A 14,556-nucleotide genomic window follows, 5' to 3' on the forward strand; every position below is an offset into this window, starting at 1 on the left:
AATTGTTTACAAGTGAAGTAAACTTTCCGTCATTCTGACAAAAATTTTATCAAGACTATTTGGAGAACAATAGAATTTTTAACATTGAAGTATTGAGATACAATTAAAACTCAAATGAAAAGAAACAAGATATGAATTTTCTCTTTTCATTAAATTTGAATACCTTCAAAATATTAGTAGCTAAGTCAAATCCACGTCCACTTTGGAACTCAATCAGAAGCCCACAGCAGATCTTGACAGCCGACGAGGTTCCAGCCAACAATTTGGGCAGCTTCTCTGCCTTTTTTCCGGCTCTGCTTGGTTCTACTGGAGTTGACGATGGAGGGATATCTGGGAACTTGATTTGCTCAGATGCAACAAGAAACACGCCAAGTTCCTTATGAAGATTTAGCTTCAGAAGGCATCTATAAATATAATATCATTAATGAATGGTTTTCAGGCAAAAAATATACACTAAATTTCACAAAAAGACAGTTTGGTTAATTTAATAGTGCCTAAGAGATCACCATTGGATCAACAAAATCGTTTTCAGGTGACTATAAAACGTATATGGTGTAGATTAAGACAGGAGAGGAGCAACGACGAGGAATCTAAAAATTTTACTTGACAATAGTAGCTTTTTCAATCCTCCGGGCCACTCAGTTGGCAAGTTTTCCGTTTTCATAGTATTTTTTCAAGCTTCTATAACATTGAGCATGATTTTAAGATTTAAAATTTGAATAAAAATCTATTTGAATGAAAATCAATTTGGTTCATTTGTTCACCTTGCAAAAATTCTTTTCATTGCGACAACGCTAAAAAAAAATTCCTAATTGAACTTTCAATGGACATTGGGGAGTAGCAGGAAAAGATTTTGAGAGAGAGAGAGAGAGAGAGAGAGAATTAGTATACAGACAGCAACTTACTCATTGAGCTCATTTTGCGGTAGATATTTGTTGCCTTCTAACTTGAAGTTGACCCTAAATATATAAATTTCAGAAATATTTAAACGCTATTTGCTTAGAAAATCTGAACCAATAAGGAGAGAAACATTTGAAACTATATAATTTTTTTCACAGAGGCGCAACTACGCTTTGGAAACACAAGTGAGAAAACGACAAAAAATAGCTCCAAAAAGCTCAATAAGAAAAGAAAAGGTAAAAATAAGCCTTGAAAATTGAAACTTTTGCTATGGCAGATTCTAACTTACAACCAGGAGATTTGCAATCCCTTGAAAACTTACTAATACTAGCCACCAATGAAGCAGCTACATATGCTAAAAACACTGCTCGTATCAGGCGAAGCCCTGAATGTTCCGATTGCCCTTTAAGGTCTATGGAGCAGTAATACCATGAAAAAAATAAATGAAATAAAATGAAATTAAAACTGTAAGAAAAATTGATTTTTTTGTAAAACAATCCCCACACACGCCATATAAAGTACAAAGTGATAAATTTTGCTCCTAGATACAAAACATTTAGGGCAAAGTAGCTTCGTTCAACCAATTTGGAACGATCTCTAAGACGGATTAAATCTCCGCTTACGCGATAATAGCGCTAAATATATCGTGCGTCAATTATCCCAAATTGACCAAAATGGCAATCTTTAAACCCCCATAACTTTACAAGAAATTGATCACAAGTGAAATAACTTTTCAAATTTAACCTCAGGACAACAATACTTTTTGAATGATATAAAAAAATTTCTGTCAAAAATGGCTAGTTAACAAGAACCTTTCCGAAGAAAAAAAAAACACCCGAGAACAAATATTCCGTTACTTTCGTCACGAAAGTTGGAACGATAAATTGCAATTGCTATGCATCCACACTAATTTTGCATCTATAAAATTGGAAAAAATGAAGCCAAACTATGAAATGCCAGATAAAATGAGTTGGAAAATTCTGAAATGGAATTCCTGTATATGTACTGTTGTTTGTTGAAAGAGTTAGTTCATTTGGGGAATCAAAACGCATCAATTGTTAACTTTTTACAAATCGGATGTCAAAGCACATGATATCAAAAAGCCGTGGAGGAGCCCCATAATTGTGACTTAGCTTGAAAAAATAGTCGTACTATTTATTACACAACAATCGCTAGAGCTAGCTTTTGTAAAATTTATTATTCAAATAAACCATCGCAAGTAGCTCATCAGAATAAGTTGGGACTTTTAGACATTTAACGCTATGCATGACTACTTGAACTGCAGGCCAAAAAAAATTGTCCAAAAAAACTGTTTTTCTCAAAAAAATTTCGTTAATACTGACAATTCAGTGAAATATTGTTTGTATTTTTGTTGGTGAGGAGAGAGCCAAAAAAACGATATGAATTTTTATTTTAAAATCCTCACTCATGTCTCAAAAAAAAAATCTGAACCTGTTTACCTGTAAGATCGGGTACAAAACGAAAACAATGTGAGTTCAAAACGTCCTATATTTGCAACTATCTTTTCCGTTCGATTGGCACACGACTCACTTGGCATGTGAAATGGCTTCGGTGAGGCAGTTGCTGTAATCTGTTAACACTTTCTGCTCTTTTTCCAGTAGCTCTTCATAATTATCCGCATCCAAATATCCCAACAAGTCAACGCAGTCTTCAATCGCTCGCACAAAGTCCTGTAAGAAAAATCTCAGAAAAACATCAACAGGTGGAAAATTAATTGAAGATTCCTGGCGATCTTATCATAGTGGGTTGTTAATCCAATAGCTCGAAAAAATTAAGGCTACAAATGTGACTTTACCACGCAAATAGTGAAATGCCCCCTTAAACAGCTGAAATTGCACGGCTCAGTTTCAAAATCTTGTCCATATTAACAAGTTGGAAGAATCTAGATCCAATATAATTCATTATATGTTCGATACGAGTTTCTGACGCAAAAAGCTATACAACTGTGTTGTACAAGCTCTAACTGGATAAAGATACCCAGGGGCGTATCTAGGATTTTCACGAGGGGGCGGTTTTTCAAGAAAAATTCAAAAATTTCGTCGACTTTTTTTTGGTCGGCCAAATTGATTTTCCGAGCTCTCCCAAAGCACTAATAAGACCCTGTTTTGGCCAAATTTTCCTGTGCATCAGGCAAAATTTTGCAAAAAAAACAGGCCAAAAAACGCGTTTTTAGGCACTTTTTTGGAAAAATTTGAAGGGGGAGCGCACGCGTTTTTTCGGCGGCGTGCGCTCCCCCTTCAAATTTAGAATGTATTGGCGCCCAAGGGATGTAGGGTCCGTCACCAAAAATTGATACCTCAATGTAGTACCGTGTAGTACTGCTGCCACAGTAACCTCTGAGAATAGTGCTATTAATTATTCTGTTATGTATTGTTATTACTATTCAAGGCCGTTCATGCAGGCCAAGCGCAATAGTCATTTAGGACATTGCTGTTGAGATAGAGACATGAAAAGACAAGCATGATCTCAGATCTAAAATAAGACAAGTTAGCAGTCTAAATTAACACGTTTTACTTATTCTGTTTTACAAGTACTTGAGTAAATCCAACAGTTATCACATGGCGCAGCCAGCAGGATTCCTGTCCCAAGACAACAGAACGGACATGGGGATTCCAGTATTTTGGACAACCGCGAACTCTGACCCTCCCTGGAATTTTAGGATATGGCTAGATTAATTTTTTTTGGCCGTAACCGTGAAGGAGAGTGTGGAGCCGGAACTTTTGTTACAAGAACCAAAAGAAGTTCTGTTAGAACAGTTACCAAGACCCGAAACTCCAAGGGAAAACGAAAATGCACAAGCGATTGCTGATAGAGAAGCCAGAGATCAACTAGCTAGAGATAAAATTAACCTGGAAAATGAAGAAAGAAGAGCTAGAGGTCCAAAGGTTGGTCACAACGTATATTACAACGAGGTACAGAAAAGAGTCGCTTCCAGACTATTCCTGGCGTTGGGTACAGAAGGTAAGAAAAAATTCGTCCAAAAGAACCCCCATGTGGAAGTGTCAAAGTTAGAATTTCGAGAGATGGTGGCCTTGGCGAAAGTGTCATTTGACAAATCACAGAGCGTTACATATGAACGTTATAAACTATTCAATCGATCACAAGAAACTGGAGAAACACTCGAGGCATTTCATGCAGCACTAACTGCACAAGCAGCAAAAGCTGAGCTAGGAACACTGGAGGATCAATTAGTGCGGGACCTATTCATCTCGAAAATGAAGAATGTGGTATTACAAGACACATTGACATTTGAAACATTTTCACCGGAAGAAGTACTGAAAAGAGCGTTAAAGTTTGAACAAAGTAAACAGACAACACAGGCGTTTCAGAAAACTAACGCAACAACTGCAAGTACAGTTCAGATAAATGGGGCAGCGAAGATAAAACAAGAACCCATAATGAGTATTGGTAACAAGAATGCTAGCGGAAGAAGACAAGCAAACAGTGGGTATAGAAAGAAACTTGCAGACAGAAAGGAGGGGAGAAGTTTTGCAGATTCAAAGACGTGTACCCGATGTGGTCGAATATTCGGAGAAGGACATCTGAAGAAATGCCCGGCCATGGGTAAAACATGTAAGAATTGTTCTAAACCGAACCATTTCGCTAAAATGTGTAAATCACAACAAGTGAATGAGATTGCAGAAAAATCATCAAGCTCAGATGAGGAGTGTAACCTGATTCAGTCATTCGAATCGTGTGAGGAATTCGAAATTATGTCGGTCGAATCAGAACTATCTTCGCTGGAAGAAATTGATGAATATATAAAAGGGCAATCGAATAAAAACAAAGAAACCGACAAGCACAGAAAGGATGTACAGAAGGTTGACATCAGAAGAAATACTCGATCGAAACAAATAAGGTCACTAAAGGCTCTGGTGAGAATCGATCATCAGATCATAAATATGACCATTGATACGGGTAGTCCAGTATCTTTCTTGAACAGGGCGACGGCAAAGATGATTCTAGAATCTTCGAAAAATACCAAGTTTATTCCACGGGAGAATCTCAATTTGACTACAAAATTTGTAGACTACAACAAGCAGCCGATTAACATACTGGGTGCAATCACCACGAACATCCGTTCGGCGGGGTGGGAAGTGGTGGGAGCATCGTTCTTAATCACAGAAAGACGCACACGGTGTATTTTGGGGCTGGATTTACAGAGCAAAGTGGGAATACACACAACACAGAAGTTGGCACCAAAAGAAAAAACGAGGTTCGATGTCTTACTGTGCGAACAGTCAGAAGGTTGGAAAAACAAATTTTACAGTAAATTTAAGAATTTTTCGATTGTCAAGGGTGCTCAAAAAATCATGTGGTTAGCACAAAGTTCAAGTACCCACTCTGCCCTTTACAAGAAAAGGGGAGACGCATTCCGATACACATACAAGAGAAAGTGTACGAGGAAATGGAAAAACTGTTAAAAGAAGGGCATATAGAACGATTAGACAAATGCACTAGTGATTGTTTTATAGCACCTATTGTAATAACAGTGAAAAAAGATGATTCCATAAAGTTGGCGCTAGACGCCAAACCCATCAATAGACAATTGTTTAAAAACAAATATCAAATGCCAAATGTGGATGAATTGATAGACGGTGTTAGCCAAATTGTCACAGCGAACACAAACGGGAAACTGTATTTCTCAGTACTAGATTTGAAGTACGCGTACAGCCAATTAAAGTTGACTGCAGAGACAGCGAAACAATGCAATTTCAACATCATAGGTGGGCAAGCCACTGGTACATACAGATTCTTAACAGGGTTTTATGGTTTGGCAGACATGCCAGCAGAGTTTCAAAAAGCTATGGACAGAACATTAAATCATGCGGAAAACACGTTCTGTTTTCTTGATGATATACTTATTGTATCAAAAGGGAGTGAACAAGAACATGAAGAATTGATTATGAATGTCCTAAAAAAGCTAGATAAAGAGAATTTGGCATTAAAACTGTCGAAATGTGAATTTTTTCAACAGGAAGTGAATTGGTTGGGGCATAAGTTATCGTCGGATGGAATCTCTCCAAAAATCACAAAAACAGAAGCGATCCTAAAACTTAGCCCGCCAACATCACTGAAACAACTTAGATCATTCCTAGGCAGTATAAATCATCTGGCCATCCCAAAGCCGCAGTTCATCCCAAATGCGGCTACGCTAACAGAAAAATTGAGACCACTATTACGCGAAGAAAATGAGAAAAAGAAACTCAAAAGTGTAAAAATTCAAGTAAACAAATTCGAATGGAAAGAAGAACATTCGGAAATATTCGAGTCAATAAAAACAGCGGTTGCGAATATAACAAAAATTCATTATTATGACCCCAGTTTAGACACTAGGGTGAAATGTGATGCCAGTCACAGTGGGCTGGGCGCATCGCTAGAACAACAAAACGCTGAGGGGGAGTGGATACCAATCGCATTCGCTTCCAGGTACCTAAATACACAAGAAAAAAAATATTCCACAAATGAGCTTGAACTGCTTGCAGTTGTATGGTCGGTTGATCGATTTAAACACTATTTATTAGGCAAGGAATTCGTAATCGCTACAGATCACAAAGCGCTAGTCTCTGCTTTGGATGAAAATAAATCAAATAAAACGTACCAATCTAGATTAACTAGATGGGTAGACAGACTATTACCTTACCAATTTAAGGTTGTTCATTTACCAGGAAAAGATATGGGTATAGTAGATTATCTTTCTCGAAATCCAAAGGGTGAACCCTGGCCGGAGTCAGTATTGGATGAAAAATTCGTAGTTACATCAATCGAAAGTTTCCATAAAGCTCTCGACTGTTTAAACAGTCGGATAAATGATCAGGATAGGCTCGACCTCTCGACTGTTTAAACAGTCGGATAAATGATCAGGATAGGCTCGACCGGAACGAATATTCTAGAATTGATCAAAATATGTCGATTAAGAACACGTCATCTACCCGTTGCTATAGCAACCAAAACGGTCCAAAATGGACAAAGCACGACCGGAACGAAAGAAATGAAGATTCGCGTTCGTTTCAACGAGAAAAGCGCGAAAATCAAAAAATCAGTATATCTCAAAATCGTCAGCGGATACAGTCGGTTCAGTCATTAGAAAAAACCAGCAAATTCTTAAATCAGAAATCGAGAAAAATGCAATCAGACGAATTGAAAAATAGCGGAAAAGAGAAAAAGAATGTCAGGATCCAGGAGAGAAATAACAACAATACCTTGAGAGAAGAAGTGACAACAACGTTTCACAGGACTAGGATGATACGACCACACATATCAGAATCAGAGGATTCGGACTTGGAACAAACAACACAGGCGAGGTGGTATTTGCCAAACACCCAAAGTGGACAATCAACGTCAACTGCTCAAGCAGTCAGCCCAGGAAAAAGAGGACCATCGACCTCAACTGTTTCAACAGCTCAATCAAAAATAGTCTCATTCTGGGAACTGGTGGGCTCAGGAAGGAGTATAGAACCCCCATTTGTCGCAATGGAGTTAGAGGCTACCTCGGGGATACAAAACCCGAAATCACCAGGTCTGTCCACTTCCGGAGACGAAGCAGAAGTGGGACAAATCGTCGAAGTCGATTTAACTCTGGATAGTGATGACCGGGATTACAGTTCAGGAACGGAGACTTGTGTAATCACACCACAAAAAACAAGACACAATTCACGAAAATCTGAGTACAAACGGGGGGAACAGTTAATGGAGTCAGATAACCCACTTTCACTCGTTAAATTATTTGACAAAAGTCTTCTCGCAGAACTAGTGTCGGAAGATACCTGGATGGACCGGCTAAGAAGAGTAGTGGAACGAAATGACAGACATGGTTTCGAGCTCATGGGACCCTACACAAATCCTCTGTGGCACCAGATGTCGGTGGTAGACGATTGCCTTCTAGTAGACAATCGTTTGGCCGTGCCCGAAAAGTTGAGACAAGCAGTGCTCCGACGACTTCATCAAGGTCATCCTGGACAGGAAGCAATGTTGGAGGTCTCAAACTACCTGTGGTGGCCGCATATGCATAAAGACATAGTCAATATGGCCGAAGAGTGTAGAAGCTGTACTCGTTATGGTAAGAACGCTAAATACTTAATTCCCAAAAATTCGACTAAACCACTCCCACTGTTGTCACAGCCAGGTCAAGAACTACAATTAGATTATGCGGGTCCACTTGAAGATCATAAGGGGAAGAAGATATACTTATTAGTCGCTATTGATAGATACTCAAAATTTCCATCAGTCAAAGTAACGAAATCTACAGGGGGAAAATCAACAATAAAATTTCTCCGTACTTACATAGACACTCATGGAATACCGGAATCAATTAAAACGGACCAATTTTCGGGGTTCAAAGGGAAAGCTATGAAAAAATTTTGCACCGAAAATAACATCGAACAAAAATTCTGTCCAGTCGGGGATCACCGAGGATGTGGCTTAGTCGAACGAACAATACAAACCGTTAAAAGAAGATTGGGGGTAATGCTACTCGACGAGAAAGTACAATCGATTAAATTATGTTTGAGTACAATAATTAGGGACCTAAGATGGAATAAACAGAAATCAATAAAAGTGTCCCCGTTCGAAGCACACTTTGGCCGATTACCGAAAACGGAATTTAAGATTGTAAGGGATAAATTTTTGATGGATTCTGATCGTTTAGATAAAGAACACTTGGAGAGATCGGCACTAACAGCATCACAGCTGAAAAGGCGAATAGATCAGTCGAGGGAGAATGTTAAAATCATTCGCAAAGGACGAAATAGCAGGGATACAAGCCCTTTGTTTCGACACGACACGGCGATTGCAAAAGAGAGGGCCAGAGCTAAAGAACTCAAACAACTTCTAGAGGCAAACGCTAAGTGGAATGCCACCAGACGGGACCTTTCAGACAGCGAATTACGCCGGGTCGTAGATGAAACCAGTACGATAAATCCCGAACTGAGGAAAGAACTTCTATACTCATGGGAACGTGGATTCATTGAAGACAAACAAAACAAATCAAAGGAGGATTTGTCTGGAAGTTTCCTTCGGAAACACGAACAAAGGAAGAGCGGGAAGGCCCTGACAATACCCTTAAAATCCAAGATAGTATCAGCGACACCATCGACCATCAAAACGGCTGCGGGTGCAGTATATAGAAAAAGCGACATTGCGCGATCTAAACTGTCAACACAGCCCAAAGCCTATAGTGCAGAGAAGAAAAGGAGCCCAACCGGAGAGGAACCGAGAAATAAACAACAAAAAACAAGAACACTCCCAGTACAGGAAGACAGCGATTCTGCCGAAGAACATGACGCGAAAGACCGGGGGCTGCAAGACGAAAATCTAGAAGATAGTCAGCTAAAAGAAAAGTTCCAAAACTCACCGAGCGTGGTCACATCAAGAGAGACAAGAACCGGCGGAGGCCTTAACTTAGGAGGTAAACGGGAAAAACCGAACAGAGCAGGACCGATAGTCCAGAACAAAAAACCGACAAGGGGCAAAACACAAGAATCAGGAAAGACGAAAGCTGCCAAAACAGTTACTAAACAACGTGATACGAGTAACGAGGCAGTATACATACCGTCGTCGACACCAAAGGAAGCTCCTACTACCAAGAAGATCACAAAACAGACAAGTGAAAAAGAAATTCTGGACACATTTCAAAACAATAACAGGACATCTCAAGAATGGGAAGATGTAACAAATCAAGTGTTGACTCGCGGAGTCCAAAAAGAAGCCGAGAAACTAATGTCACGACAAATGGACCCGGTAGATTATTCCACCAGGATTTGCGGATGAATCCGATAAGGAGGAAGACACCACGACGGTCAGACGGAGTAACAGACAAACTAAAAACCAGGGACCGAAGAGGTATGGCAGTCCCGTATCACACTCGATAAAACTGATTGGTTGTGAGGATGATGTCACCGAGTTGAACCTGGCAGCACTTGAGGCCTACAGATTGCGACTAGCGAAGTTGAACATAAACACCAAGGAAGCGTCGGAAACCAACACGTTTGACAGGCTAGAGCGACACCTTTTCAAGAGAAGGTTTGGTGCTACGTCACTGGACGAGGCGGGATCATGGAACGTCGCAAGAAACAAAGAAGAAGTTTTAAAGAAAATAACAAAAGACTAAGGAAAAGGAGAACAATTTTCTGTAAACTTTGAACAACTCGTATTATTTATAAAATTTCATAAAGTATTATATAAAATTTTGTTGTCGTCAGGGGAATGTGGTACCGTGTAGTACTGCTGCCACAGTAACCTCTGAGAATAGTGCTATTAATTATTCTGTTATGTATTGTTATTACTATTCAAGGCCGTTCATGCAGGCCAAGCGCAATAGTCATTTAGGACATTGCTGTTGAGATAGAGACATGAAAAGACAAGCATGATCTCAGATCTAAAATAAGACAAGTTAGCAGTCTAAATTAACACGTTTTACTTATTCTGTTTTACAAGTACTTGAGTAAATCCAACAGTTATCACACTCAAAATAGAACAAAGGGGGGACCCCCCTAAATCCGCCCCCGAAACTACCCTCGGCGCTGAAACTACCCCTGGATGAAACTATCAGATCCTTGGCTGCATCTAAAACACTTACCGAATCTACAACAATAGCCCACCTGCAGAAAGACGTGCACTTGATATAGGACCCTGCTGCTATAAACTCCGCCGCTCACACCAATAGGCACCAAAAACTTTCTCCACGTGTGAACAGATGTCTCTTTGCTCTTCATTTCACGCAGCAACTCCTCCACATACAGAGTTCCATCATCCTTTTCTCCAAGGTCAATGACCGTTTTGAACAGGGCACTTGAAAAGTGTTCAGCCGTTAGGATATTTTGGTCATCTTGGACAAATGTGTCAACTGCGGATCTCAAGTCGCGTCTAAGAGTGTAGAATGAAACCAGCGATCGAGGGGGGAGGAAGTTTTTAATGTAGTACACGCATTCAACGCGTTTTTCACATTTGCTCATAATCAGCGGTTTCTAAATAATATAATCAGTGGTCAAATACAAAAAAAAGGTAAAATTATCTGATAATTTGTTCAGCAAATATTTCAAAGGGATTTTGCTCGCTAATTAATGTTAACAATTTTTAATTGAACTCACATCAGAAATCAGCTCCTCGTCCATGTGATCAAAGAAGTTCTCGAACTACAAACAAAAAATGCTGATTAAGGAAAAATAATAGTCGAAATGCGGTCGCGACTTCCGAACGACCAAGCACTGGACAACTTTCTTCAAACCATCAGAACGCCGCATTTTTTAAATCTAAAAGGCTTGACAGTTCTGTTAATGCATTTTTGTTCCGACTATTGAAAATGGACAGGAACTTGTTAGTCGGGCGTGTTTTAGTTTTTTCTTTGTTTTTGATTTACAAGCAAAATCAGGTACCGCAAATGATCATCGGAATAGGTTGATAGAACATATTAAAGCCCTTTCAGTCGTATTTCGAATAACATTAAAAAATTCAAACCATTGTCTCGGTGTCGAGAAAACTGGCTTGAACAGTTCGTTTTATAAAAATTGATAGAAATTGGCCAATTAAGCTTAAAAAAATGATTTTACTGAAAAAAAACTTGGCAAGAAAAAGTTTTCTTAAAAACATTAAAATGCTATGCAAAAGAATAGAAACAAATTAGAAGTTTTTCGAAAATTTTTCTCACGTTTTTTTTGAAGATATCGGTTCTCAATTTCGCCTGATTCGTTAATTTTATACGCGCTTGTATAGTTCTCTCACATTGAAGAAAAAATAGAAACAAAAACTTTTTTTTTGAATTTTTAATGAATGTGGTCGGAACAATCTGTGCTACGTGCACAGCAACCGGCTATTCTGTAACCGGCTTCTATCAATTAGTTATTCTATACTTTTTTTTTGCAGAAATCTTGTTTCAATAGCCAAACCAATAGGAGGAGGGGAGGGGAGGATGCCAGAGATAAAAACTGTGACTCACGGATCCGAATGTGAAGGGAGGCGGCGGCACGCAACTGGACTCAATCAGACACACAATCTCATCAACCAGTGACTCATTTTTCACAGACTGCTTCTGGAAAAAACACTCAATCAATAAATCGTGTTAATCAAAATCTTAAAATCTATTCTTAAATTAAGAAATTAAAATCTAATAAAATATATGAAATTAGATCTAAAACATAATCTCTATCAATCTTAAAATCGTCATCAAGCAATTGGGCGGGTTTAGGGGTACTCTTCGCCTCCTTTTTCATTTTGCTTACCACCATTTTTCGCAGACCGGTTCTGAAGCGTTTTAAAGCCGCTTTCAACACCAATAATTATTAAATTCACGAGCAGGTTGCACCCACGAAACGAATCAACATTAGTTTGAAAAACGCCCTTAACAGCATTTTTTGAATGTTCTCTTCAAATGTCACAATCCCAAAAAGATTAAACGGTTATCAAGACTCATTGTCATACAAAATCAAAATGAGTTATCTGAAAATTCAAATAGAAATTTTTTTTGCTATTTTTAACGAACACAACAAAATAGAATACATAAAAAATATTAAAGCTGATTGATTGTAGAAATACTAACTTGTTCTAGACATTTCTTGAAACAAGTCCTGGCTTCTATCAGGGACCCGTTCCTCATAGCTGCCAGTCCCAGCGACCGGTGCACTGAACGGGCCTCACAGCCTATCCTCTGGCAGATATCCAGGGCAGTCTTGAACTCGTCACGGCGCAACAGACTGCTGATGAGCTCGCTTCAAAAACGTTAAAAACAAAGAGATAAAACATCAGATGTGGATCTAGTGAGAGGGGAATAAGATACACTGGCACAAGCCGAATCGTGCTAATAGCAAAAGTCTCACCAAATACGTAAACACTTTTAATGAACATTTTTATTTGCAATAAAAACATCTGAACAGAGCTTAAAAAGACACATTTTGGCCCAATTGTTCGCAGCTTCTCTGCAGCGTAGAAATATCTGCCCCAAAGTATCGATGGAATATGCAAACCGAAAATGTTTGATTAAACCTAAAGTATTCCATTAATACTAACAATTATCGCCCTTTCTGAGCCCAAAATTGAGGGCATACTTGTATAGACTACCGAAAATGTTTGCCTAACAACAACTGAAGTCTTAGCTGTTGATTCTGATTATCAATTAGTTCCCTGACATGAAATTTCTCAGTGAAATTCATTAAACAATGTTTTTCTGTTCTAAAATTATATAAGCATAAAATGTGCAATGACATGAAACTTATTTTTCACAAAAGAGTAAATGCACAAAAATGTTGAATACGTAACTCGGACAACCCGGGTTGAAGTCACAGGGAAAAATCAGTACTTCTCCAGAAAAGTAATAGAAAAAAATCAGTTCTGTATCAGATTCTGCCAAGTGGCAAATTATCTCTGATCAGAGATAAAAAAGAAAAAACCGCAGTATTGTAACAGTACTGAATCAGTACTGTTACAGTTCTGTTTTTATTCTGCTATTTTTCTGATCAAAATAAAATCAGAGGTTTTGTTCAGATAGTTCTCTGATCAGAACAAAATCAGAGGTTTTGTTCGGATATTTCTCTGGTCATAATAAAATCAGATATATTGTTCTGTTGTTTATATGATCAAAAATCGAACCAAAAAAAATAAAACAGCAATTGTTTGTCTAAGAACCCAAAAAAATGTTAAAAAATACAAAACTCCGCGCCTAGACACAAACGTCAATGAAATTATTTGGTTGTGCTCATACTACTGTTTACACTTACTGCGAAAGCAAGTGTCTTGTAATCGGGAACTGGACTTTTTTCCCGCAAAACATTTTTCTTGCATTTTTACAGCTCGGGGTGTTTTTTTAGACCAATTTACCAAAATATTTCGCTTCCTCGGGGTATCGATTCTTTGACCAACATGAGCCCAGCCAGATGTGCACACCGATATAGTATCCTGCGACGAGGTTGTCTAAACTTTCGTTTTATTCTTTACACGTGGCAATTTAAACCGCGCTACAAAATCGTCCCAAACTGAATTGAGGCAATATGCTAAAACCGGTTTTATTATTGCCATACACGATCCAAATTTTAAAAATCAATAATCAGTCTAAGATAAATAGCTTGCGAATATTTAATTTACCAAAAACTATTCGAGACCAATTAAAGGGCAGTCGGAATATTCAGGGCTTTGCTCTGATACGGTACGAGCAGTTTTATTAGCCTTAGGATTTAGTGACGTTTCAATGGAATTAGGTTTTTGGCAGGACTCACAACTGCTCCAGCCTAAATGACTTCTTGCAATTTAGGCACTACTCTATAGTGGCCTTCATAGTTGAGGCACTTAGCAAAGTGGCAAGGCGTTCACTTTAAAATCGTCAGATCGTGTATTGGATCCCATGCCATGGCAATGATAGTGTGCGAGGACGAGCTCTCACGTGACCTCTAGCTTCAGCTCTACCACAGCCTGACCAATTTCGGCTGCAATAATGGTACCACGTGAAGTTCTAGACGCATAAAAAACGGCCTTGAGTCGCAAAAAAGAGCTTCGCTCAACAAAATACCAGTCTGGAATGTGGGGAGATAATACAAATGGACTATCCTCGACATGAATGTTATGGCCTAATGATAGCTCCTCTGCGATTCGCAGGAACCATAAGGGCTATATTCGGATAAATCATACTTCCTCTTACACTAACCTTAAGTA

General features: G+C 38.7%; 2 protein-coding genes across 2 annotated transcripts in view; both read right to left on the bottom strand.

Annotated features, from left to right (window-relative positions):
• LOC134848390 (thimet oligopeptidase-like) overlaps positions 1–14,556 on the bottom strand; it is a 197,417-nt gene that overhangs the window by 64,977 nt on the left and 117,884 nt on the right. The window lies entirely within an intron of this gene.
• LOC134848758 (zinc finger FYVE domain-containing protein 26-like) overlaps positions 1–14,556 on the bottom strand; it is a 46,184-nt gene that overhangs the window by 3,844 nt on the left and 27,784 nt on the right. The window contains exons 22-28 of the mRNA XM_063866270.1: positions 12,455–12,623; positions 11,855–11,947; positions 11,010–11,054; positions 10,521–10,886; positions 2,452–2,591; positions 906–959; positions 164–404 (exon numbers count right to left, since the gene is read on the bottom strand). Coding sequence (XP_063722340.1) covers positions 164–404; positions 906–959; positions 2,452–2,591; positions 10,521–10,886; positions 11,010–11,054; positions 11,855–11,947; positions 12,455–12,623 — 1,108 coding nt within the window. The remainder of the gene's footprint in view (positions 1–163; positions 405–905; positions 960–2,451; positions 2,592–10,520; positions 10,887–11,009; positions 11,055–11,854; positions 11,948–12,454; positions 12,624–14,556) is intronic.

Source organism: Symsagittifera roscoffensis, chromosome 6, assembly GCF_963678635.1.
Source record: "Symsagittifera roscoffensis chromosome 6, txSymRosc1.1, whole genome shotgun sequence".
NCBI classification, from domain to species: domain Eukaryota; kingdom Metazoa; phylum Xenacoelomorpha; order Acoela; family Convolutidae; genus Symsagittifera; species Symsagittifera roscoffensis.